The sequence below is a fragment of the Mycteria americana genome, chromosome 5 (genome assembly GCF_035582795.1).
Source record: "Mycteria americana isolate JAX WOST 10 ecotype Jacksonville Zoo and Gardens chromosome 5, USCA_MyAme_1.0, whole genome shotgun sequence".
Taxonomy (NCBI): Eukaryota; Metazoa; Chordata; class Aves; order Ciconiiformes; family Ciconiidae; genus Mycteria; species Mycteria americana.
Genome location: NC_134369.1, coordinates 68,567,934 through 68,595,013, shown reverse-complemented (window position 1 = coordinate 68,595,013; position 27,080 = coordinate 68,567,934). Strand labels below are relative to the sequence as shown.

At 39.1% G+C, this 27,080-nt stretch overlaps 1 protein-coding gene across 8 annotated transcripts in view; it reads left to right on the top strand.

The window, feature by feature from the left end:
- KIAA0586 (KIAA0586 ortholog) overlaps window positions 1-26,181 on the top strand; it is a 78,893-nt gene extending 52,712 nt beyond the window's left edge. For 3 of the 8 annotated variants that reach the window (XM_075503834.1, XM_075503832.1, XM_075503827.1), the window contains 3 exons: window positions 906-993; window positions 21,066-21,131; window positions 25,832-26,180. In XM_075503834.1, the coding sequence (XP_075359949.1) occupies window positions 906-993; window positions 21,066-21,131; window positions 25,832-25,977 (300 nt within the window). In that variant the 3' untranslated portion in view covers window positions 25,978-26,180. Of the gene's footprint in view, window positions 1-905; window positions 994-2,261; window positions 2,326-21,065; window positions 21,132-23,555; window positions 24,620-25,831 lie in introns of those variants that run through there. The other 5 variants (XM_075503828.1, XM_075503830.1, XM_075503831.1 and 2 more) reach the window with 5 other exon arrangements.
- The last annotated feature ends 899 nt before the right edge of the window (window positions 26,182-27,080 follow it).

The following is a 27,080-nucleotide window of genomic DNA, read 5'->3' as shown; positions in this document are numbered from 1 at the left end:
GAATACCTGTGCTGTTGCTTGTAATTTTCCTAGAAGTCATACAACAATTCTGTCCATAGGCTCCAAATGCTCTGTGATATGCAAACATTTATGAACTTTCTCGTGTTCCTCCTTCTTTAAGAATCTTCATTAAAAAACTTATAGTCATCTATGGAATCAATGGAATAACTGATGAAATCAAATTTGTCTGTCTTAGAAAACCCTTAAGTCTTCTAGGACTCCATGACTCTGTTTTGTGCTTCTCATATTTCCTGTCTACATGTAGTGGAATGTCCTTGGGCCACAATTCCTGTTCCAGTTAACACATCAGATAACAAGCGTACTTGACAAAGATGATGTCTCCCTTTTTAATATGCAGAGCATTTGTTGCTTCTAAGAAGCTGTTTTTCTATAGGCATTGTTGCAGACCTAGGTCCTGAAGAGCATTTCAGGAAGAGCAGAAAATGCTTTTAAAAGCATGGACAAGGAAATAAATTTTATACTTGGCATGAGTTTTCCAACCTGTGTACTGAAATTTTTATTTTTCTTTTCCCTTTCAATTTCCTCTTTTTAGTCAGGAGGATAATACCTAGGGAGAAGTCCTGGGTATTGAAGAAAACCAGAGAAATCTTATGTTCTTTCCGGCACATGCTTTGAGTAGAAATTGAGGGTCTCCTGTGTCTTCAGGTCTAAATGGCACTTTGCCATACCTACTGCTCCCAGGATGTTAATCTAGAGGAAATAGCATTGCAATAGGCCACTTCAGATCTGAATTCTTTTGAAGTCAAAAGGAAGGAGAGCAAGTGCATATCCTTTCATGAATCTTTAAAAACCTCTCTGGATGTTTCTTGAAGCTCCACATAATTTTACTGTGCTTTTACATCAAAAGTCAGATTTGTAATATGATTTTAATGTATGATATATAGGAGGAAAGCCAAGGAGCTGCACAAGTTGAGACTGTGAGACCCCGAGTTATTCATGTGAGAAGGAAGTCTGAAGAGATGCAACAAGAAGGTAAATCAATGTCAATAAGCAAACATAGTTCTTTCAGTTAAGCACATCACTTTTAAATGTTGTTTACCGATGTATGATAAAGTTCTGATTTTTTAAAATTTGGTTTTCATTACTACAAAATTCCCCAAATTTCCAAACATTTATATATAGGGTGTATAAATCTGTGTGCATAGTTATGATATTGTTGGGGTGCACTGAAAGGATTGGAAATGTATGTGTATGTAAGACATCAGAATCCTTGCAATTAAATACTTATTTAAATTTTTATATTCCAAGAGCATTACAATGTGCATATTATATAGTCAACTGAATATTAATTGCTTTATAGAATGCTGTTCAGCAAACAAAATATTCATAATGTTGTGATAGATGGCAGTGGTTCATACACATGAGAAAATGCAGGGGTACTAGAGGAGAACTGAAAGATAATACAAAGTTAAGATTATGCAAATGTGAAAAAAATAGAGATTTTCAGTGTTAAAATGGCCTGGTTTGAGATGGGCTTCAAGCTAGTGTGTAACAGATAGCGATTTTCTTTTGTGAAGGACACTATGTATTATCTATGCATAACCATGCTATTTTTGGAGATTACTTAACAGTGTTTGTTAAAAGTGTTAAGGATGTTGCATGAGGGAGAGAGTATTTTTTGTTTATTGTAGTTCAAGTCACTGTTGGAATAATATAAACTGTGCATATTACTGCCATATTTAATTCTTTTAGCAGATAAGTTCATGGAGGTGGTAGAGTGAGATATGTAGCAGTTTTAATCTTACGTTCTAAGAACAGGAATCGAAAAACCTGCATGTCTACAATATATGCAATTATAACTGCTCCACCCTAGTATAGACAAATTCTTCCTTCAAGCCCTTTTTAAACTAATTCTTTGAACTTCTTCCATTTAATTTTTTTAAAACATCTAATTGAATTATAATTCCATCAGAATTATTTTGCTTCAAATATTTATAAGTGGTAAGAAAAGCCCTAGGCCAATGTTAGTGGTCGTGGGACTTGGAACCTAATTTCAAAACCGTGGTTTACATATGAAGAAAGTTATGAATAATGTAAAACTTAGCTTCTATGGACAATTAGTGGAAAAGCGTACAGAACTGAAGTGGCACACTGTAGTGCATGTATATGTTTTGTTGTAGGGACATTTCTCAACATCTGTTTTTAAAGGGGGGTAAATGAAGACTTAATTTGTTAAAAAATAGGGGTTAACTCTTTTATTTATCATTGGTGGAAAATAGTGCAATGACTTTTTCTAATAGGAAGAACTGTATTTTTCCTCTGGTGTTCAGAAAATCCAAATTGCTTAAGGAAGGTGAATTTCCGGTGAGTTGAGTATGACCTCTAAATCACCAAAAAGAAAATTATGTGGCAGGTCTGCCTTGCAGGATCAACACGTTCCCAACTTTAAAAGCAGTTTTCCTTAATAATGGTTATAGGAATCTTCCTTTTCTTCTTCCCAACACTTGCTATTAAGCATCAGAGAGAAGGAGGAAAAGGGGGATACTCTTCCTAACACTGTATTTCACGCTTTTACACCTCAACTTTGTCTCAAAGTGTTAACAAGACAGTACTTCCAGCCTGTATGATTGAGCAGGGTGTTAGAGAGGGCTGGAAATGGAGTAAAATGTTTTTTATCAAATCTCGTTTTCTGGAATATTTATCTTTAAAAAAAAAAAAAAATGACCTATGCTGTAATCCAAGGTATTTGGGCACAGTCCAACGATGTCTGTGTGTCAAATGGAAATATTTGACCACGAGGTGGCAGTAGTCAATTTTCTTTGAGAGGAATAAAAAAAAAAAAGATTATTAATATACCAGGATAATTTAAATCTCATTCAAAGTATACATATTTAATGAGCCAATAAAAATCTAGAGGATTTGCAAATGGAAACAACTGTCTGTCAGTTTTAACCAGAAGGTCTTGTCTCTATAAGCTTCACCACAGCAACTTAATCAGTCAAAAAGTTGAGGGTAAAATTAATAAGAATCATTTGAAAGAAAAATGAAAACTTGCAACATGATAAGTATACACGGGTTTAAGTAAATACAACATTTTAAAATTAAGCACATCTGTTACTGTAAGTTCAAAGCACCCTGTTTATAAAAACTTCATGTCAAACGGTTGCCTTTACTGGGATAGCAAGGGACAATGAGTACTTGCCTGAAAATGGAGAAACATTTCAGAGGCAGGATCATTTAGGTATTTTTTCAGAGTTTAAAGGGTAAGCGGTTGTATTGGTATTAGAGCTTAGAAAATCTGGAGCCCTGAAATGAAGTGTGAATTCAAGATGTTGGGAGAAAAGGGAAATGGTTTTGGACTTTGAGTTGGATGTAAAAAAAGCCTTTTTTATTTAATTGATAAATGCATGACAAGATTTGATTCATCTTTTGTCTATGGTCATAAATATATATACGATAGAGCTTTCTTTTGTTGTTTAAAAAATTTTTGTGGTCTACAGTGAACATGTGTTTTTACTGAAAGTCAGTTGATTGATGTCTTCTAATGAAAGTTGAAGTTCAGTAGGACTGTTACAGTATCATGCCTGAAAGGGTAATGTCTCCTGAAAGTTACAACTGAAAATAAAGCCTGAATGTATTATTAATTGAAATGTGTGCCTTCTCTAGACATAGTGGAGACAGTGGTTTGAAAACATATATTTGTAGTATATAATATACATGCATATATATTTTTGGCTTTATAATACCCTTTAATCTTTGTACCATTCTTTCATACATCTTCATAAATTTAATATGATAATAATTGTTGTGGTTGGTGAATGCACATATTTCCAGAATACAAGCATTTTTCAGGCTTACATTAACATGATTCAGAATTTTTAAATTAAAATGAAAGAACAGGTGGCAATGCTTGACTGCAGAGCGTTTTTAAACTAATATGAGCAGCTCAGAACCAAGAGGTAGATGTATCTTCACTTAATTATTTTTCTACAGCACAGACTCTCAAAACGTGACCTAGAGAGCACAACTTCATGATAGTAATTCCTTTTTATTTCCAGCTAGTGAATTATATTCAGGCAGCCATAAGTACATGGGAAAGTAATATTGGGACACTAAGCAATTGGCTTTGTTGCCACAGAGATATTGCACAATTGCTTGTGGGAGGAGATGATCTGTGCAATAAATGAATAAGAGGGCAAGAAGCCCTTAAAACAATCTGTATAAAAAATAAAGCTTCCAGAGTCCCTGTTCGGTATTGAAAATGTGCTAGTTCTGTGCTCACATTGACATTATGCTGTATTGAAAACTGTAATATTGAAAATATGGATATAACTAAATACTTCTTTACCTCTCTTCTTCAGCCAGACATTGCTCTGGGTTAGGTTTTGGGTTATTTTTTCTTAAAACTATTGTGGCATGACGCAAATCTCTAACAGATGCTTCAAGGAAGGAAGAAGATTAGGATAAGGCTAAAGGTCTTTATTTTTTTTTTCTTGGAACTGGAACTGTTTTGGTCAAACTCTTAACAACTATTCTACTGAAAGTTTACTTTCGCCTTAATATCCTGCTGTTTCTTTTTTTGGACTGAATTTCACTAAAGGCTTTTGCTAAAGACCGTCCATACATACCACCCAGAAAATAGCAGCTAGTGAAGCAAAACGTAGCTATTCTTTCACACTGTACACAGTACCACCACAACCTGAGAGGTAGGAATAGTTTGCATAGCCTACATTGCTCCTTGATTTTGACTAATTTCTGAGAGATCTTGGAAATTGAAGTTGTGAAATCAATTAGCTATAATTATGGCATTTTTCAAGCAAATGTCCTGTTAGAGGTTCATGTAAGTTTTTCAGTGCTTCTTCAGAACTCTTATTTCTGGTCTATTTTGACTCTGGTTTTCCTATACAGTTACCTCCCTGTGCTATCAGATGGCTCATTGACATAATTCACTTAATATATTTTACATTCGGGCAAGTCAGGAAATGCAAAGCTGCGTTTCCCACAGAAACTCTGTCTTTTCTATAAGTAGTCATTAGCTTTTAGGTGCTCCAAGTGGTTTAGAACACCAGTTCTCAAAGAGTTTTTGTTTGCTTTTTCTGCACATGTGACCATAGCGGTTACTTGATAGCCCATGCATTAGAAAACATGCATCTGAGTAATAATGCATTTTGCATATTATCCCTGCATTAAATCCTCAGTAGCCACATTTGAGAGTTTCTAGTTTGAATTACTGTAAGTCAATATTTAGCTGTACAGTACATTTGGAACAGGAGTTTTTAATTTCTTGGCTTTTGTAAATATTATTTATCAGTTAAAAAATGCCATTTATATCTATGGTTGCTTCTTTTCCCACTGAGTTACTTCAGTTATTTTTCAGATAAAATGTTAAAACAGAAGTTTGATTTTTTTCATAGCTTAAGGCAAAGTCTCGTATAGAATTGTTATTGTAGACAATGATGTCTTTCTGCTGTGGGTGTGTTCTGCTGCTTCAAGTTAGGATCCTGGGAAACCAAGCACCAGGAACTGCTGTGGGTTTCATGTGACTGTGCACATCCTTGCACCCATTCCCGAAAGATCTCTTTCTGGGAAATGATCCTCCGATCTCCTAGACCTATCATTTCTTCCCCTCACTTATTTGTGCAAAGGCGTGAACAACAGGAACTTCTAGCAGGTGAAGCACAAATCTCCCTGGTATGTTTTTCAGACTCCCCGAATGTAATTTGATTTTTTGAGGCATCTAAAATAATTGAAATCCAAGTAATCAGATGGAGAAATGAAAAACCAAAAAAACCCAGTTTATACTTAAAGAAAACTGTACCAAGCCAGCTCATATGGCCTTGCAGTCTGAGGATTTCCTACTGACTGGCATGCTCGGGTAGAAGTCATTCTCCTCTGGAGTCCAGTTCCACACCATGTATCACCTGGCCCTTTTCTTACAGATCTACGTGCATTAGGTTTTTATTCACTTGGCAATTTTCTTCAGCTTCTAAGAGGTTGAGAGAGAGTTCTCCTCTTACTGCATGCCTCCTTAAATGGCACAGAGGGATATAGTGCTCTCCCACTGCTGCAGTATTGTCAAGACATTTCTCTGACCTTGTGCTGAGGCTTTTGCTGTGGGAGGTATGTGCAAAGGCAGAAAACTTCCCCGTTTAGTCTTCCCTTGGTGCCTATACAGATGATGCTTTACACCCATCATGAAATCTGCACAGCTTTGTATATCTTCAAGTTTCCCTTGTACAGTCCTCATGGGAATCAACTTCTGCTCCGTGCTGGATGTGGGTATCTTTGGAGGGAAGGTATTTTGCACTTTTGATACAGTCAAAAGAATAAAGCAGGAAACCTTCCAGCGTGGGCTCAAGGACTGTTTCTGCTCAGAAGTTTTAAGTTCAGGAGGTGAGGCTGGCATCTATAGCCCCATTACTTAAGCAGGTGAAAGCAGTTACAGTTGCTCCTTTCTCCCTGTTGATCAGATCTTTGCGTTTAAAGTACAATTATTTTGCTGAGGTTCAGGGTTTATTCCTGGACCAAGTCCTTCCTCTGGTCTGTAACACAGCAGCAGGGATTCTCACTGGAATTCCAGCACCAGTTGGGTTTTTTTCTGCAGAAAGGGAAAAAAAAACTTACTCAAACTGACATGATCACTACTTAAAGGATTGCTTCCCATGGAGACTGTCAAATACTTGGATTTTTACTTGTCTTTTTTCAGATTTACTGGGGCTCAAGGTAAATATGCAGAAATCTCATCTGATTCCCTCTTCAAGCCTAGATTATAAAGGATTGCAGGTGATCTAATCCAGTGACCTGTGGCATCCCTCAAAGTGCATTTTATATATCATAAACTGAAGCTCAGGGCAATGACAAAATTAAGCTTGGTATTTCAGTCATTCATGGGGGTTGTAATGTGCAAATAATGAGGGCCCAGTCCCTTTTTCATACTGGTAAGCTGAAAACCTGTGGTACTGCTGCATAAAGCATCTAATGTACTTTCTGGAGTTTGTATGTCCTTTTTGCTTCAAAATATCATGTGGTACCCAGTATGGGTGCCTGCTGAGCTGTCTATCGCATCACACAGACACCAGAGGCTTTTGAGGACCTTCTGTTCTTAACTATATCTTAATAATGTAAAGGATTTTACTTCCAAGTTTATTACAAATTCTTTAAAAAATTTTGATTCATAATTGCATTTGCTTTTCAAACACTTGTGACTACCTGCTGGAACCAAAGCAGTCCAGACTGCCAGACTGTTCTGCTAAGCTGTATGCGGCACCACTGTGCACCCCTGCAATGCAGATTTCATAGAATCACAGAATCATTCCAGTTGGAAAAGACCCTTAAGATCATCGAGTCCATCCGCAAATCTAGCACTGCCCACTCCACCACTAAACCAAGTCCCTAAGCGCCACATCTACGCACCTTTTAAAGACCTCCAGCCATGGTGCCTCAGCCACTCCCCTGGGCAGCCTGTTCCAATGCTTGATAAGCCTTTCCGTGAAGAAATTTTTCCTAATATCCAATCTAAACCTCCCCTGGCGCAACTTGAGGCCATTTCCTCTCGTCCCATCACTTGTTCCCTGGCAAAAGAGACCGACGTCCACCTCGCTACAACCTCCTTTCAGGTAGTTGTAGGGAGCGATAAGGTCTCCCCTCAGCCTCCTTTTCTCCAGACTAAACAACCCCAGCTCCCTCAGCCGCTCCTCATAAGCTCTTGTGCTCCAGACCCTTCGCCAGCTTCACTGCTCTTATTTGGATGTGCTCCAGCACCTCAGTGTCTTTCTTGTAGTGGGGGGCCCAAAACTGAACACATTATCCAAGGTGCGGCCTCACCAGTGCTGAGTACAGGGGGACAGTCACGTCCCTAGTGCTGCTGGCCACGCTGTTTCTGATACAAGCCAGGATGCTATTGGCCTTCTTGGCCACCTGGGCACACTGCTGGCTCCTATTCAGCCGGCCGATGACCAACACCCCCAGGTCCTTTTCCACCAGGCAGCTCTCCAGCTCCATTTCCCCAAGCCTACAGCGTTACATGGGGTTGTTGTGACCCAAGTGCGGGACCTGGCACTTCACCTTGTTGAACCTCATACCATTGGCCTCAGCCCATTGATCCAGCCTGTCCAGATCCCTCTGTAGAGCCTTCTTACCCTCCATATTTCTCCATATTTTTCCATTTTTTCCTTTTTTGCAGGTTTGGGGGGGTGGGGTGGTTGGTTTGGGGGTTGTGGGATTTTTTTGTAGCTTGTGTCTCTAGTGGCCAGGCATGTTATAAGCAGAATTCTCATTAAGAGGAGAGTACCTCTTGCTGCTGCATATCCACTCTTAAGAGTTGGAATGTACAAGCTGAGAGCCCTAAATTGCTATTTCCACTTTGGCAGTCTACCTTTGATCTTTCACCAGTTCCAGTTTCCAGTTGTATAAATCCATCTATTGTCTGCCTGTCTGGGGGACAAGCTAGAATGTGATGCTTTTTCTTTTGTGTAAGGTTCTCATGGGGTAGTGAATCAGCTGGAGTCGCCGTGCATTGCAAGCAGAGTATGGTCTTGATAGCAAGTATTAAATACAGTCCAGATCTCCTGGACACTAACACGCTCCTCACCAGTCTATCCAAATTGTTGTGCCAAAGCAGTCTTTCTCACAGCCTGTGTAGGATTCGTAAACACGCTAGGATCTGACTGAAGCAGCTTTGTATTGTGTATTATGATTTGTATGCACTTTTACAAACTTACAGTAATTGCCGTTGCCTTCATTGTAAAGAGCAAAAAATAAACACACACAATAAAACCCCTTAATGGGCAGTGATCCCACTGGCACTGATCTTGAGTAACTCTGAATAAAAGCAGATGGTAGCAAGCTGACTAGGCTGACCTGCTTTCCCCTTTCATGCAAACATTGCTTATATAAATGGGGGACGCACACAAAAAATTAATGGGCTTGAGCAAGCCACCTAAGGACAGAGACTCCCCATGTACTTAATGCTTACATCAGCCCGAGGGCTGTTTCCAGGCTTCTGGAGGGCTTCTCTGGAGGGAGAAGTTTCTCACAAATTAGTGGTTCCACAGCTCTGAGCCCATGGTTTAATAAGAAAGAACTGATGTGCATCTAGAAAGTAAGCATGCTTAGCTGTTCTGTGGCCTGTGTGTTGTGGTAGGTCATGGAAAATGATCAGAATAGTCTCTCCTGAACCTGCTGCTCATTTATATATATGTAATTGAGTCTGAAGTCCCTTTACACATCATCTTCTGTCATAATGTTGTAAAGAGACATTCGATTTTTATGGTCTTGTACTACTTTAATTCACATGCCTGTTCGTTAGCAGTGATGGCAAATGAATTTAAATTGAGATTCCTAGTTGTTCTAAACGATGTTCCTCAGCGTGTCTCTATAACAAGATGTGTTGTTAGAAATAGCATTGTCTTTTTCTTATTCAGCAGAGCATTTGGTTGGAGTTACTAGCTCCAGGAGTATGCTACAGCCTCTGCCAGAGATTACAGCCTGCAAAGACAACTTCTTGAATAAGATGTATTTACACTCCTCAGTCCCTATTGTTTTCAGCTTGGTACATCAGTGCCAGCTAAGCTGGAGTCAGGAACCATTCCAGCTGTCTCAGGTAGACCTGCTGCCGACTCTGGTAGTTCAGTTGGCAGATGCACTACAGGATCTTTTAGGATGATCATCCTTCCTTGGATTAACAGTCACTGTTAAGTAGGCCTCTTATCTCACATCTCTTTTTTAGTGTGAAAGTTGCATTTCTTTTAGAAAAGGCATCAGTATCAGACCAGGAAGTCTTTGATGCCTTTGGGTGCTGGCAAAACATTGCATGGATACTGTATGGTGACAGGTGAAGACAAGGAGTATTACAAACACATATTTCAACTTGGAGAAACATTTATAGCACTGCGATAGGAGAAACGTAACCTTTCTGTCTTCAGTATGTGCTGGGTTTGTTTTATTTTTCTGGTTGGCAGGGAAGGCAGATGTTGCCCTTTATAATTCAGTGGCTGAGAGCGACGCAACAGAAGGAACGGCTTCTGCTTTCCCCACTGGGTTGGTTTTGGCGATCCTCAGGCAGAGGCAGCTGGACACCCTTCAGCTTTACCTGTTGTTAAGAGCTCTCACTTCAGCTTTTTAAAGCACTACATAAAAACTGGAAGGAGCCAGCTGTATGTGTGGGGAGTGGCTGGGTAGAAGAGAAATTACTAGGACAAGAATGTATATGCCGAGTGGAGGTAGCTTAATGTGAGTGATGAATAACCCACAGATTCTGACTGTCTGCCTCCAAACCTCTTTTATAAAGGAGATGGGGGATTTACAAAAGCTGTAATTCTCAGCCATTAAACTTTCTTCTTTTTCTTTTTTAATGCTTTGTAAATTTTTGCACTGCTAGCAGAGGCGAGGCATAGCTGTAAAGTTATTAACAGAACCTAACTAACCAATAAAGACAGATATTTAGACAATTGGTGTCCACAGTCAAATTGTAATTTTTTTTTTTTTTTTAATTTTACTGCTTATTATATTGTGAGAGGGCTTGACTTACCGGCAGTTTTCATGCTCTTGAACAGTGTTGTTACCTAAGTATCTTGTTTGCTTATTTTTCTAGACACTTTAGGAGTAAACAGAGCTTCTACTTTATGCGCTGAATAGAGGCCAGGTTTTTCCAGCACCAGCTTCTCGATACAGTGATACAAAGACTGCCTATAATTAAATATAAATATATGTTTCCAGTGCCCATGTGATTAATTTCTTAAGACTAGAAGCCCAGGAAACTTTCAAAGAAGGCAACAGCATGGAGTAAATGTTATCTAGGATGTCTTCCAAATGAAGAATACTATATAAATAATGGTAGTGCTACTCATTGATAACATGCTGATTTTGAGAAATGCAGTCTGCCAAAGTAGCTTTCTTCTTAAAAATAGGGTAAGGACTGGTGAATGAAGATTAAAGTTGTCATGCATGACCTGTTGCTCACTGCTGAGTTTGCATATGGGACTGCATTTTCTAATAGTGTTGAATAACACAGTCAAATGTAAAACTTTGTTAAAACACTTTTCATCTTCCATAAAACTAATTTTGAAAGTAAAATACAACAAATCCTCATCTCTGAAATACCCCTTGCAAATGTGCTTTTGGTGACTGCATTTGCAAGGAACAATAGTAAATGATGGAGATGGGTTAAATTTTGGCCGTGGACTACTGTGTTCTGGTTTTTATCATGAATGCTGTCATTCAGAAAAAAAGCCCTACACCTAGAAAAACTTAATTTAGATTTAGAACCTTTGTATCTGTGTTGTCATTCTTCTCTAATCTAAAACTTACGTTTTGCTTCTAAAGAAGGAAGAACTTTTTTTAAGCGCAGTTCTAAACAACCTGAGTGAAGGTTGTTCAGCGTGACAGAAAATAGGTAGCGGTACTGTAAAATGCATTTTTTTCCCCAGTGCTTTGGCTGCAGGGAGGTAACTGTTTCTGTTTGTGTATGGCACAACTTTGACTTTCATTAACTCTTTTCTTTTTTAATGTCAGATAGGCATGTAGTTTTAATACAAAATAATAAATCATCAACCATATGAGAACAATGAAAATGTGTATCTCACATTTTCTGGGTCTGGTAGAATTACGTTTATGTTTTGGCTCAAAACTATGCAATCAAAGCAGGTTAGACTTAATATGGGTCGACCTGCAGACCTCCATCCTAACTCAGGTTGTTACAGTAAAGTAATAATCTCAGGGTTGCATATCGTGGCCTTGTTTTATGCACTGTACATATTGCAAAACTTGGGCAGAGCTATGTTTGTTTAAAGACAGTATAACAGCTGCAGTTTCTGTCCTTGTCAGGCCGTTGTATCTTCAGTAGAAGTAAAAAGCATGGAATTTGATGGCAGTTGCTTAATTTCTGGGTTTTTTTAGTTTGTTTTTATAATCCTAAAACCATAATTACAGATCTTGAGAAAATTATTTTATTTACTTAATAGCTGCCATTGTGCCCTGTTACGCAAATCAAAATTATAAATGGGAAATATTTACTAGTTTGAGTTACAGTGTAAATACATGATTAACTTTTCTTAAAAGTGCATGTTGCTTATTTCAGTAATTGGACCCCCTCCTAGAGACAGGCAAGCAGGGAGATTACACAGGGAATGCTTGTTTCTGAAGATGAAGCTTCCTTCCTGATTAAAAAAAAAAAAGAGAGAAAAGAAAGAGGGGAGCAGTTTCCTGTTGGAGTCCTCACTTTAACGGAGGCCAGGCAGTTGTGCCTCCCCCTGCTCCAGCTGGCCTTTACATGCCGTCCTTTGCGGAGGCGTCCTCTGACGAACGATGTCCAAAACCATTTTTACAAGAGCATTTGGGGTTTGCCTCTACAGGCAGAGCTGGGATTTAAAGAGATTTTTGCTCCTCTCTCATCTGCTTTTAAATGCAAGGCTACGACAGCCAGTATCTGTGAGGTTAAGGCTTGATAAAGGCTGTTCTGTTCCTAAGATTCGTAGCCTTGTAGAAACGGCCTAATGAAGAGACTCAACCCAAAAGTTCAGCTCTATGTAAAAAATGTGTTCTGACCTCGATATATACGATGTGAAAATGAATAATAGCAGCACTGCAGAAAAAAATCTTCTCTGCTACGATGTGACAACCCACCCCTTCATTGGAGGTTTCAAGAATTTGGCTGTGCTTTTGGAAATAAGCCTCGTGATTCTGCCGGAGAGATGTTTTAGCTCAGACAGAGTGCAGCACACAACGGCTTTGTTGGAGTGTTGGCTCTGGGCTTATGGCAGGAAACTGCAGTAAAAACCTTACTTTTCTACCTACAATATGTGGTGGTTGTTTTGAATGCAGCCGAGGCTGCGTTCTAGCCTTTTTTTTTTTTGAGGTAAACCCATGCTCACAGGCTTGAGAACCACAGCAGCTGAAAGCTAGAACCACTTAAGATGACAATTAGGACCCGACTCTATACTTTACTAATTCGGTAGGTCTTTTTTTTTCTTTAAGGACAAACTCCCTTGCTCTGTCTGTCCATTGTGGGCTGTTAAATGAGAGCCATACATTCAGCTCTTTAACCCAGCTGCTTTTTGCAAGTCTGCATGGAAACTAAAGTGCTCATAAAGAAGAGTAGAGTTCATATGTACCCATCATAGGTCTGAGTGATGTGTTTAGGAGATGTTTACATCCTGCAACGCCGCTAGCTCAGAAAGCCGTGAACTAGCCATCAAGCGATCTCCAGAAGCAGTGAAACTCAGGGGATGTGTGGTGGTGTGCTGAAGCTGATGGGTCCCACGACGACGTGATTTCATAAGACATCCAGGACATCTGCGTGTCACTGCATTTTGTAGACATACTTGCTTGGGTGTCCCCAGTATGTGACTGTTTTTCAGAATGTGCCATCCAACTGTTCACACTCGTGCAGAGCACTGCAGTGCAGAGCCTGCCAGAGGGAATATTTTGAAGTATCTGAAAAGAAAGTTCAGATGTTTTTAGTCTGAGAGTGAAATTGCAGAAGGCCCTTAGAGGTCTGACTTATTGTGCAATCTCTGTAAGTAATTTGTAATCAAAATACCTTTGCACATGTCACTTTTATATTTCCTGTAATAAAACAGCAAGAGCAATTAAGATTTTGGACCATAATCTTCTACAAGCTTCTAAAAACGAATGGGTTGTGGATTTTTTTTTTGAGTTATGGCTGAAGTAGCCAATTTTTAAATTTTTGATTGCTTCAAAAAAAGTTTGGTAATAGCTATTTTAATATTTTTTTAACTGTAGCCTGACAAACAAAACTGTTACATGGTAACATAATTGATCTGAAGTTTACTTCTGAAAAAAGTTAAGTAAGAAACCAGAAGAACTCTTCACAAAACTGGAAGACATCTGTACTCTGGTAACCCAGCATGTGACCTACTGGGCTTTATGCATTTTGAATCAAAAAGAATCAGTAAATATACTGCCATATGCATGCAAATATGTCTAATAACACACTGTGTGCTGTATATCTGTAATGTTGTTCTGACACAGTTCAGAAAGTTGTCTGTGGTCTTGGCATTCTTCAGGAAACATTAGATTAATATAGCTGCCTTTGTCATACAATTTTTTTCTTGTTTAAGTAGGTGTGTGAAGGCTGGTGCTACATAAATGAATTACACGGAAGACTTTGGAGGAAGAGGGGGCTTGTAAACGAGACTGAAATTAATGAATATAAGAATTAGAAATCAAAACTTTATGTTTAGTCTGAGGAGAAACAATTCCTTAAACTGTAACCACATGGCTGTTTCTTGTTTGCATCAACTCTGGTTGACTGTTATTGTCTTCTGTTAATTCTCTGGGGCAGTGGCCTGACTTTGTTGAATGAGCCAATTGTTTTCCTTTGTGTTGCCCATCAAGTAAGTCCCCATCTGGTTTGTATCAGACTGTTTTCACAGCCAACAACTGCTGCCTTTTCTATATCCTGACACTTAAGGGCCCCATGCTATCAAAGCATTGCTGTGATAGCCTGTCTGGCTGGGCCCATACAGCTGTGCCTTGCAGCTTGAAACTATTACCCAAGTAATGGTAACTTAGAACTTGAACTGGCTCTTATTCCCATTGGTGTCGTGTGTACAGTGAACAGAATACATTTTTGTTGAACTCCGTGTTCAACAAAAAATTCTTTAAAGCTCTTATTTTAGTTTATATGATTGGTTAGTTTTTATTTTCCAGCAGCTTCCTGTATCTAGAGGCAGTTTTGTGTACTTCTGAAACATTAATGAGTACAAGACAAGCAATATTTATTTAAGGCACTGTTGTTATGACTTACTTTTATGGTACATTAAAGCTCAATAAGTGAAAATTAAACAAGCAAATGATTCTTAATGAGGATTTTTCTTATCAGATTTAGAATACATTTCCAGGAAACTTGCTGTGCGTGGTAAGCATAGGTTGTGTGAATAATGCTACACCTTGGCTACTACGCTACTCACTTTCCAAGTAGCTATCTAAAAATACAGAGCAATGGACAATGAGTCTGCATTAACCTGTTTATTTCTCCTCTGAAGGAATAGAGAAGGATTGGATAACTCTGTAACCTGGGCAGTAAAACTGTATTACAGTTTGCATTGCAGAATCACTGAGAGGCCCCGGCCATGATCCCGGCCCCTTTCTTCCAGGCTTCTGACATGGTAGGAGACAGTCCTGTTCCAAGACACCTTGCAATATGTGCATTCTCTCCCTCCAAGATTTAAAAAAACCCAACACTGCATCAAATAACAGTGACATTCAAATGTTGCCTTGTATAAAGACAGATGATCTTTAAGCATTTGTTCTCTTCTGCTCATGTGTAGGCCGTGTAGCCATGTAACTCAGTGACAGAGTAATGATGAAGGGAAACATATTCCCCAACTTGTATATGTATTGAATTTTAAGTATATTCTGGACTTAGTTCTTTCATGATATTTAAGAGAGGGAGAGAAAGAAAATAATGGATAATGCATTTAAAATTTCTGGTCTTACTGTGAACGTGTGCAAGAAACTGCTAGAAAGCAGATTGATTTATCTAATACTTGCAGAGTAAGTGTTCCTGAACTTGGGAGTGCAGTGTGTGTATATAATGTGAATGAATTTGCTTCAAGTGAAATACCGGGGAGCCATTAAATGCCATGAGACACATGAGAGAAGATTTTTTTGCCTTTGTGCTTTTCATACTGGTACACACTGGGTGTCATCGTGGCAGATTAGGATTGTGCTAAATAATTGGGTTTATGTCATTGTCAGGTATATGGAGGGTTTGCAAAAGCTGCTTTCTGAAGGAGCTTTCCATAATTGCTCTTCCTATGAACCCTACATAAATTCAGGAGCTGCAGTGTGTGCTCTGGAGCGGTGAACAGACCCAGGTGTCTGTGCCGTTCACCTGCACAAGTCGTGTCCCGTCGGCACGCAGTAGCCCACACCTCTGCAAGGAAGCTGCTCCCACACATGCCAACTGGATTTCCGTACACACTCCGTTCCAGTGCAGATTTCCCTGTACTGTGGCCAGGAATATTTAAACCCAGACAACTGATAAATGAATTTCATTCAGGCTGCTTACAAGCTATATTAATCATGCTCGTGGCCCAGAGCAATGAAGAAAGCTATTGATGAACGGAGTGCAACCAGGTTTGGCACCAACAGTTTGAACTGGGAAGAGTGAATGTCGAAGTGCTGCAATGCTTTCTAAAATAAGTTGGCACTAGATACCAGAAGGAGTTGTCACCATCAGTTAATGAAGCCAGCATCTTCAGAGTTTCAACTGGCGTGTGTATGTGAAGCTTCAGAGGTAAAGAACATCTGCCCAAATGAGACCCTAACGTAAACGAGTATGTTCAGTGTCTCAGAAGGCATTGCTTGACTGCTGCTCGAAGATTTGTGCAGAGCAGCTCCTGGGTTGCTAACAACAGTTGTCGGTTTCACTGTTGCTGCTGGGGAACTGTTGGTCAGTAGTTAAATCTTCAAGAGGCACAGCGTTGCTGGGAGCAGTCTGCAGTGTTTTCCCTGCTTTTTATAGCAATTAGCAGAGATGGAGGTGTGTGTCATGTTAAAATCAGTAGCGATGTGCATGAGAGAGTTAAGAAGGTGGTGTACTGTGCTGAATATGTAGGATAGATGCAGAGCAATATGTTTCTGCAGTTCATTTATTCTACTGATTTAGAGCTCAGATTCACCCAAGTATTGCAAAGGAATTTTGTTTTTCCTCTTTCCCACGTAACAGGCCAAGGTTCTTGGATTGTTGTTGGTTTGGGTTTTTTTAGGAGGAGGAATGCTTATCTCTATTGCACAAAGTTTAAACGTTTTAGATTTTAACAAACTTTAAAATAGCACAGGATAAAAACATATATTTACTCTCAGACCTTTCCAAGTCTCTGGTCCTGGGCATTAAATTGTAGAGGCAGTGTTACCTGTCATCACACCATGTACTCATTTCAAGAGAAGGTTTAGACGGCCTTTGGCAGACTAGGGTCTGGACACTTACATAATGGCTGGCTCCCAGCAGATCTTCCAGTAAAGACATTTAATGTTTTCCTTATTTTATCATATGCTTACTTATGTAGATTACAACAGTATTCTTTCTGAGCTAATAGAAAAATTGCTTGCCTCCCTAAACTTCCTAGAATTGCTTATTTCCAATGCATTTTTTCAAAGTTAATTGATATGAACAAATTGTAAGACCTTTAGTGGTCATCTTCTGCTGTTAAACAAATGGCTTGAAAGGAGGTCTTTTTAACAAGTTTGTCGGTATGTGTGCTAGAAATGTGCGTAGAAACGTCCTAGTGTTTATTAGAATGTATGACTGGAAAATGCTAACTGCATAGGGCTGGTTTTGTTCTGTCTTGTTTTGTTTTTTCCTGGGGAAAACATTCACAATCTCCTTTTTAAAGGGTGTAATTATAAAAACTGAGTAATTGTGCTGTAGGTATAAGCACTTTAATATGCCAGATCTTTGTAATGGTAGTACAGTGATAGGAGTCTTGGCAAACTTTTTCCATATGGAGAATCCCATGACTTTGTAAGCGAAAATCATCAAAACAAATGCATAGGGTCATGTGAATATTTAGAAGTATTCAGAATAGAGAAATACAGCTATTTTGTTTGTGGTCATCTAGAAAAACACTTGTTATTTGAACAGTTTTTTATTTTTAGTATGTCTTGTATAAATTTGTATTATAAGAATGCATTTAGTGACTCCATTATATGTGAAGAATGACTTGCAATGAGAAAATTCTGCCCTGCGGCACTGCCTGAAGAGCCATGCAGTACAGACAGGTTTCTGTTTTCTTCCTGATGATGCCCATCCCCTAGCCTTCACTCAGCTCTGGGTGCCAATTGCTGCCGTGGCTGGAGGTGATGAAACCTCCTTGCCCAGGAAATCCTCTTGGCTGTTTGAGGGAGAGCTCATCAAGGCCTCCCATCACACTTCTAAGTGATAGAATGTAGCTTGCGACTTCTCACACTGATTCACTGAAAGTTGTCCTCTTACACCCCTAACGATTTTTTTAATAGTCACGTAGCTGAGGAGTTAATAGGGCTGGATAGCGTGCAATGCTTAGTAAGCATATGCAGTGCAAGCATCACTGCAAATAACGTGCTTAGTCTTCACCTGCAACATACTGAACCTGTCTGATAAGTGGAGATTGTCATTTGCCCTGAATTATGTGCATCCCAACTGACACGGACAACCACACATCAAAGAGTGCATAAGAGCAGCATGTTGGAGTAATTGTTGGTAATTTAACTGTGTGGGCCAAACTCATCTCAACAAAAATTGTGAAGCAGTAAGGGACTCTAGACTAACCCAAGATGCATCTTGGCCAGTACGCTAACTTACAAAAGAATATCATTTGCTTAGGGGATCCCCTCACTGGGACACCCATATTCTTTTTAAGCATGAACTGGAAAGACGTTCATTTTCAAACCCACTGCAACCCTAATTTATGATGAAACATCGTTGAATTTGTTCATTCAACTTTAATTACTTGTGTAAATTGTGTTTCAATTATTTTTAAATAAAAACAGACCATGTAACTTTTAAGAATTACAAAGATACTCTTTTTTTTTTCTTTTTTTTTTTTCCACTTGCCGCTCCCCATGTAGGCTATGAATGCTATTATGTCTAGCACTGTGGTATGATGTAGATAAGCTGGAGGCAGTATTGCTGCAATTAATATTGTTAAGATACGAGGTCTCAGTGGAGCCAGTCCTGCTGCTAGGATTGCAGTGAATGATTCTGCATCCTGAGGGAAGTCTGCATAACTTTATCTTAGAATTTAGTGTGAATTCCCACTATCGATCATTTGAATCCATTTTCTTTTTGAGCTTCTTTATTTTGCTTCAGGTGCTGGCATTAAAATGTCTTTCGGATCCCCAAACATGAAGGTGTGAGTAACAGAGCTGAATATATTATACAAGCATACTTTTAAAATTACCTTCCTGTCCACTTGCCTGTTAGATTTTGCAGAAAATGAGAAAAAGATTGGTATGTAGGTGAGATTTAGATCTACTGAATAAATAAAATATTAATTACACAATTAGATATGCAGGTTTTTAATTATCACTTGTCAGATTCTCCCGATTCCACCAGCTGTTTACCTAGGTTGTCTCTCGTGGATTGAGAGATTACTCCTCCCCCAGCCCTTGCACAAGATACACATTTTCCTCATGTTTTTCAAAGACTCTGGACCAGTAATGAACCAACTCCTTCTCCTTTTCTGCTTTGAAATAAAAGCTGCTGCTTCAAGGTTTACCGCAGACCCCTCATGTCAGTTCTCCTCAAGAAAATGGTTGCAGTCAAGAAACAGCAGTGCTTAAAAGTTAAGAAAAGACTATTTGTTTCTAGCCAGTTGCACATCCAAAAATCACAGGCATCTGTACGGAAAAAATCAAATTGACTTTTAATATTTCTTCTTAGTATTAATAATTATTGTAGTTATTTGGAAAGATTTACACATCTTTTGGTAGTGATTTGCTGGGAAACAACAGCAGGAGTTGTGGCCAGAGAGCAAACTTGTTAAGCAATGAGATATTCTACAGAGCAAAATATGCCAGATCTAAAGGAGCAGAGTAGATTTTAGGCACCAAAAGGAAATATTTATTTAGTAAACTCTGCAATCTCGTTCCTAGATGTTTTTGGAGCTGCTTTCTGTCTGCCCTTCCCTACCGGTCTCTGTGTTAGGATTTTGAAAAATCTGGTTCTAGTTTATTTTATGTATTTCTAGTTTTTGTTCTGTTTAGTGTTGCTATTGGTGGGAATATAGTATGTTTTGGAAAACCACTGAACCTTGAACTCAGACTTGAGAGGAGGAAAAATCATTTTCAAATATTCTGCTTTGAAAAATTTGTTAGCTGCTTAGCCTGTGTCCCACCCTCCTTTACTGACTCAGGATCTGAATTTATTTTCTTTTCAGAAATATTTATAGCTAGGATATACATTAGGGTTTAAACAAACAAACAAAAAAAGAAAAGTGCGTGTGTGTATGCATGTTTATTTTCTGTGCGCTTGTATGCAGAGTTTCTGTAAGTACATTACACCATGGGAAGGTGGAATTTGCCAAGTTTAGGTCAAAACTTGAACTGAACTCATACTATATAGTTTTCTGTCTCCGCTGGTGTCTGTGGCCCACTTATGGAGGTTTATGAGTTGGCCAAAGCCTTTGAGAATGAAACTGTGTTTTTTCAGCTCAAGCAGTAGACTCATGCTTTTAAATCCAGGCATTTTTGGCTCAAGTCCTACAGATGTCAGTCCATTTCTGTAAAACAACTGAAGTGTTTTAATTGTAAATCTATCCCTTTCATGTAAGTCAGCCCTAGAAATTTGGCCTAAGTTTGCCTAGAGTCTTTTCTGTTTGTCATGGAACCGGCTAAGTTAGGGGCAGTCTGGTTTTGAGTTAGGAAAACAGAACTGCATGCGTTTGCAGAGCATCTTGTTCTTGCTTTCTGTATTTCTGTCCTAGTGGAAGGCAGCGGTCTGACCTGCAGCCAGGGGCCCTATGCTTAGCAGAGCATTTACACAATGAGAAGAGCGTCCCTGCCCTAAAAAGCACTCATGCTTAAGCATTTTTGCTTCATTTCTGGCAGAGCTGAGAAAGGACACCTTCTCCACAGTAACATAAATATGCATATGGATTCAAGGTGGCCAGGCCTAGAAAAGTGGAGGAGCTATCATTTCTAATCATGAATGGAGAATGATTTTGTCCAAACGATTGGATTATTTGAGAAGCTGTTGATGGTCCTGTTTATTCCTGCGAATGCTGTATTCTTTACCATCTTGAGGCCATGTGACTAGTTCCTTACCATACCCACCCTCAATTCTATAAGCCATTAAATTCCAGAAGCATTGAATTATGTAGCTGGTACGCAGGGTATAGCTAGACATGAGTCTGAACTGGAAATACTGTTCCTTACAATTAGTAACATGACTGACATTGCAGTGTATTTTCTTCTTTCAGTGTAGCCCTCAGAATTGCTTACATCAAAATACGGACATTTCTTATCAGTATATGCTAGCCCAGCACATCTGGAATAATTTTGATTTTGCCAAAAATGCTGCTTCTTGGGTTGCTATACTTGGTAACTTGCCTGTACAACCACATATGAGAATGAGTGAATTTTTCTTTGGTACCCTACAGATATCCATGGAGACATGGATCGGACACACATTGGCACAAATACATATCTCACATCTTTACTTACAGGTAAGAGGAGCAGATAAAATGTTTCTACTGATAGTGGTTCTGTTACCTTTGGGCTTGTAGGTATTCTACTTTACTTTACAGTCATTACTGTAAAGAATTTCTGACAACTGTTTCCCTCCTAACAGTCTTTGTAACTATATCCCAGATGTAAATCTTTTTTGTAGGGAAAAAGCCAAATGGGGGAATGACACATTAAAAAAAAAAGGCACTTTCATTGAAGATTTTAAGATGCTGAGTTACAGACCTGCAGGTGCTGTGCTGTCCCCAGTGCTCTGAACACTTGAGATAATGCCATCTGGAGGAAGTTATTTGTTGGGACAGGACAGTATTTTAAACTTTGAAGTCAGTAATAAACAAAGTGAAGCAGCTGGAATCTGGCAGAAGAAGAAACAAGCCATTCGTATCAACCCGTGCAATTAAAGGACTGAGAGCACTGCACTGGAGTTGTTTTTACATATGCTTGGAAGTTTATTCTTGTTCTAGAAGTTAGCTGCTTCAGTTGTTACGTTAGAGAGTAGAGGGAGGGTTGCTGAGGGGTGATGGTTGTTTTTAAATTTTAGGAAGTAATATGTAGGTAATTACAGTAATTATGATTCTGGTTTTATACTGAAACAATAACCTGGGTCCTGATCCTTCAAACCTCTCCCTATTTATTGTCTTGAAGATAGCTCTTTTCCCTTATAAGATATGGGTCTGGTTTACCTCCGGATAGATTAAAAATAGAAGTTTTATTTAATGTCTGGACACCCACTTGAAGGAGTTAAAGCACATGGTTTTTATTTGGCTTAAAAGTCAGACTTGTTTAGTCTTTTTATTTTGCCAAATAGAAAAATTTAAAAAGAAAGATTTAAACATTTTTCTATGTTCTTATTGTTGCCATATGGTATTAGTAACCAAACCTCCCTTCAGTGTGTTTAATTCCTTTTCCATTTGGCATACATTCACGATACACTTGTATATAGCATACTCTCTGTGTGACAGTACCTCTTAGAGAAAAACTCCCTTCACAGGTCACCGGATGGTTGACACACCATTAATTTTTATGTTTCTGTTAAACAAAGATCTGGAAATTTAGTACTGTACATGAATTTGTTACAGATTGCCAAGAACAGGAAAAATCTCTAATCTGAAATCTGACCTTTTCCATCAGTGGGTCACCAAGATGTTTTCAGTCACTGTTGAGTTTCTACCAGGACCCTTACACACTTATTAAGAGTGTCAGTTTTCACAGTTTATGTGAATGTATTCTATTAGACAGTGACAATGAATTTGGAGAACTGGAGGTCACCTCAGGTCACACGTTACATTTATTGGATTTTAACAAGGAAAATTTTTATAAATACATTTAAGTACATGATTACAAAATTGTACTGAGTACTTCCAGAGCCTCTAAAGAGGGGAAAAAAGCTGCGACGATTACCTGCCTTCCTGCCCTGCACTGCTTCGTAAATGGAGGAGTTTTCTATTCCATTTTTATGGCATATCAGAAGATTATAAGCATCATTGTAATTTACATATTTGTGGCGGTGAAGAGCTCAATGTTTAAGAGAAAACCCTCTTAGTATTGGTTATGAGCTGTTCTCTGAAGGGGAGAAGAAATAAAATGGAATATCACATTGTTAAAGAAGGAGGTGGCCAGCGACTATAGAAGTGCTGTCACTGGTATACAGCAAAAAGCAGATACGGACAGCGGTAAGGAACATATATGTGAGCAGGAATACAAGCATTTAAACCTTTGTGCTTGCATTTGTGTATTTATTCACATACCCATCCCTATATGTATATACAAATGTGTTTTATGCACTGTGCATGCACGAGGTTAGATTAAGCAAAAGGTAATAATGATAAAGCACACGTGAGAGTAACTTAGTATTATCTTTGGGCCAAGGTGGAGTTTCAGGACTAGCAGCTTTCTATTCTGGAAAGTTACAGTCATGGAGCAGAATCTCCCGTGTAGCTGAAATAGGATATCCATAGGTTTTTTACAGTTAAAATGCTGAAAATCCAGGTTCTGTGTTTTCTGCGTGCATCTAACAAGGTCAAAGGCTTCAGATTTCTGTCTTTCAAAAAAGGGAAATGTTTAATTTGGGTATTTTTAAGCTCATCTTTAAGGATATTTAGATAACTGAGGACCTGGTAACTTTTCTGTTGAGCAAGTAGATGGAATGATTCTTTTAAATTTTCTGTTCTTTTAGCATTTTATATCTATCATAAAACTGAACTACAGTATGTCTGTAAAATATATTAGAGTATGTGTTAGGAAGAATGTAGACTAATATGATACATTCTTTCAGCACCCCAGAACTAAATACTTGGGAAATTACCACAGAGCCTTGGGATAAGGGAATATTCTTTTTTTTTTTTTCACCTCCATTTTTTCTTTTCTTTCTTTCTTTTTTTTTTTTTTAACAAACCTGAAAACAGCTGTTGAAACAATGACATCATGGAAGTGACACGACTGTGGAAATTATTAACAAAGTCAAGCTTTGAAAGCATCAACTACATATAGTGTTGGAAAGTTGCTTTAGCGTCTATGATTTACAAAGTTTCCTCGGGCATTTACACATTCACGTCTTTACTGTGTGTCAGCTTCATGTCTGACCAAATAAACGCTTTGCTTTTCTTCAGTCCCCCTTCTGAATAACCTATTTTTATCACGCAAACATGGCTACAGACTAAGCTTGTGGAAATACTTCTGGAAAAACAAAACACATATGTTGCTTGCACGCCTTTGTGGTGTTACCATAAATGTGCTTTTGAATCATGTTCAGAAGACGTAGAATTTCTCATGTCTTCTTGCTGCTCTTGTGTTAGGTTTGCTCAGGCCCATGCCAGCCCAAACTCTGGCAGCTGTGCTTTGCAGGGGGATTCGGGCTGGAGGTGACGAAGGCTGGCCAGCTAGTGAGGACAGTCTAGTGAAACCAGACTATTGCTTCTTGCAAAGTGCGTAAGTGGCTGTGGCGGGCAGGTGACGCGTTGGTTCCCTGGGGACACAAAAAATGCTCTTGTGCTCTCCCTCTCCAGAGCCTGGCCTTCCTGAGGGGCAGGAGGCTTGGCTGGCACAGGTTGCTCCATGTACTGGCTTTACTGTCTCTGGCCTCGTTCGTGTTTTGACTTCCTAGGCTGTTGGCTGCTGTTCTAACATGAAAAACACCGGATGAAATTTTATTTTAGCAGCGGGGTTTTGTTGTTTTAATTAGCCATTTGAAGCGTGCTTTGCTACAAGTCAGATGAAAGCAGATTACTACTACAGTGACATAGTAGATAATTAACTGGGGTGAAAGAAAGCCTAACTTCTTGGTTTTATTGGGAAAATAGTGTTTTAATTACCTAGTCTATCACAGAGGAAGGGAGAATTGTTATAGCTTATTGGAATAAGAACAAACTCCAAGAGAGCCTTTGCTGTTGTAAACAGACTCATACTTGTTTGTTTTGCTTGTTGCTGCTGCACTTAAAATAAACGTCCCAAGGACAACTGAAATCTCAAAATGCTCTTTCTGTATTGTGAATGTTTTGTGAATGTATTGTGAAAGTTTTGTGAATGTTGTACCATTCGTCCAATGCCATTTCTACTGTCCTCCTTCATTCTGTGTCTGTAGCCTGATTCATGTCTTGCTCCCCCTGCTCCGTGAATTAATTTATCTTGTCTCCTTCCTCTGGCTAAATCCGGTAACTCTTGCCCATGACCTTTCTCCCTTCCCATCTCTGGTATCTGGCTACAGGTTGTTTTCTACCCCTCCAGTGGTTCCCAGACGGGGGAACTTTTCAGCGCTGCAGTGATCTTTCACAGCTGCTCAGCAGCCAGCGCTGCTGGAAACGCTGCGGGACGTGTCCCCCTCCCTCGCAGGGGCTGCTGGCGCGGCGGTGGCTGGGCTGTGCGGGGGCTTGTCCCTCTCCCAGCATGTCCCACGTTTTGCAGGGTCATTTTGCAAGAGTGGGAAGTGGCACGGTGCCATCTCAGACTTGCTGGAAGATGAACATGGCTTGTAAGGTCCTGCAAGCCACATCTCTGGGGGCAGGCTGTGTACATTTTCTCTGGAGTCTGTCAGAGGATGAAAGAAAGGGAGATAAACCACAAAGGAGTAGCAAGAAGGACGCTTAATGAGTCAGGGAAATGGGTTGGAGATAGGGAAGAGCTAAAACAACTTCTCACTTGTGTTTTGGGCAGCTGAAGCTTTGATATAGGGTGTTTTTCTCTGTAGGACTTGTAGCCAATGGCTTCAACTTGTATTGCTTTTCTTTTTATGATTGTATATATATATGTGGTCTTGAACAACCTGAACGTTTTCTAAGGGTTTGATGCAAATAGACATACACGTATAGATGGAGTTTAGAAATACTGTTAGTGTCTGCGGATCTCAATTCCTTTCTGTGGAAAACACCAGTATACGTATTTGAAATTGTTCTGGGCCTACTGGAGATCATATGTGTACGTGTGTGTGTATGTATGGTGTATCTGTATGTTAATACTACCCAATCTATATATGCACAGAAATTAATCCCTTTGTTACCTGAGAAAGAGAACTCTGATGGCTAAAACGGCACTCTTTGAAATGCCTCAAAACTGTGGTCAGTAAGGGTGTCTGTGTCTTTGTATTTCCGTGGAGTGACGCAATATGGAGATGACTTCAGTACAGTTTAGTTGTTTGTCATAGACAGCAAATAATGTGTTTTGTTCTGCTTTTAAATTTTTTTTTTAGGAGAGGATGCCGCCCCACATTTAAATTCACGTGTTTCTGCGGCAAAGGTGTCAGTGAAGCTGCCTTCCATGAACACAGATAACCAGACACAAAGTATGAGTAGTATACATGGCGATTCAGATTCTTCAGGGACAGATACGTTTTAAAGTTTATGGCTTTTTGTGACGGTCGCTGTCTGAAGATTTTGTCATTGGTGCATTTGTCTGCCTAGTGTGATAGTCTGGATGTTTCATCAAAATACCGGTCTTTCAGTACTGTTTTCTACTATTTTTCTTATAATTTTGTTATGATTATAAATTTAGGCAATGATTCTGTTTGTAAATATCTCAAATATTTTTAAGCAAATAAAATGCAATTCTTTCAGAATCGTTGTGAGTTTAAGTCAATAAAGGTGAAGGCCATTTAACTATTTATTGTACGTACAGATGAACGTGGAAGTGATTGGTATTAAAATCCATGGCAAAATTCTGCCTTGCTGATGGAGAAAAATGCTTGGCTCAATATAATGTCACTACTGTCAAAATGTGGAGCCAGAGGAAAATATATTTGAAACCAAAGGTTGCAAGAAAATTGTGTTCCTAGGTATCTTCAGATCTTGTTCATCCTTATAAACTGCTATCACAAGACAGTAATTCAAAATTGTGTGTAAAAGAGACCATTAGAGTTTGTATTGTTATTATGAGGAATTTCTTTTTTTAGAATTACAAGAATTTTCCAGCATTTTGATGTTTGTTTCCCTAAAGATTTTTTTTTCCCCATCTTGAAACATGTCTGAATGAGAGATTGCGGGGGTAAGGTTATTTGTTTACATTTTTAATGTAAATTTCTCCTTCTCATGAGACAGAGCTAGTTGCTGCAGTCTCAGCCCTTCAGAAGCCCGATAATCTCTAGTCAGAAATACCGTAGTAATGATTAACAGCAAGAGCACATGAACATATTGCCACCCTCCCAGGGACTGCTCCATCTTTTATTGCCTCAATCAGGACAACATGGTCAATCCAGCAGTGGCTGGGGAGGAAGGTAGGATCGTCTGCCCCAAGCTGCATCCAAGCAAAATAAAAAAGAGGAATTCAGACATGTTCCAGTAGGAAAACTAGGAAAGAAGCTCTTCTCCAAACAGGGCAAACACAGCTTTTGCTCTGTTCCTCATCCAGTCTGAGCTTTTCATGGGATATCTGTGGAAAAAGAGGAGATACTGTGGCACTTTCAAAGACATGGGGCGTGAAGGCATCTCTGAAAAACTAGGGAA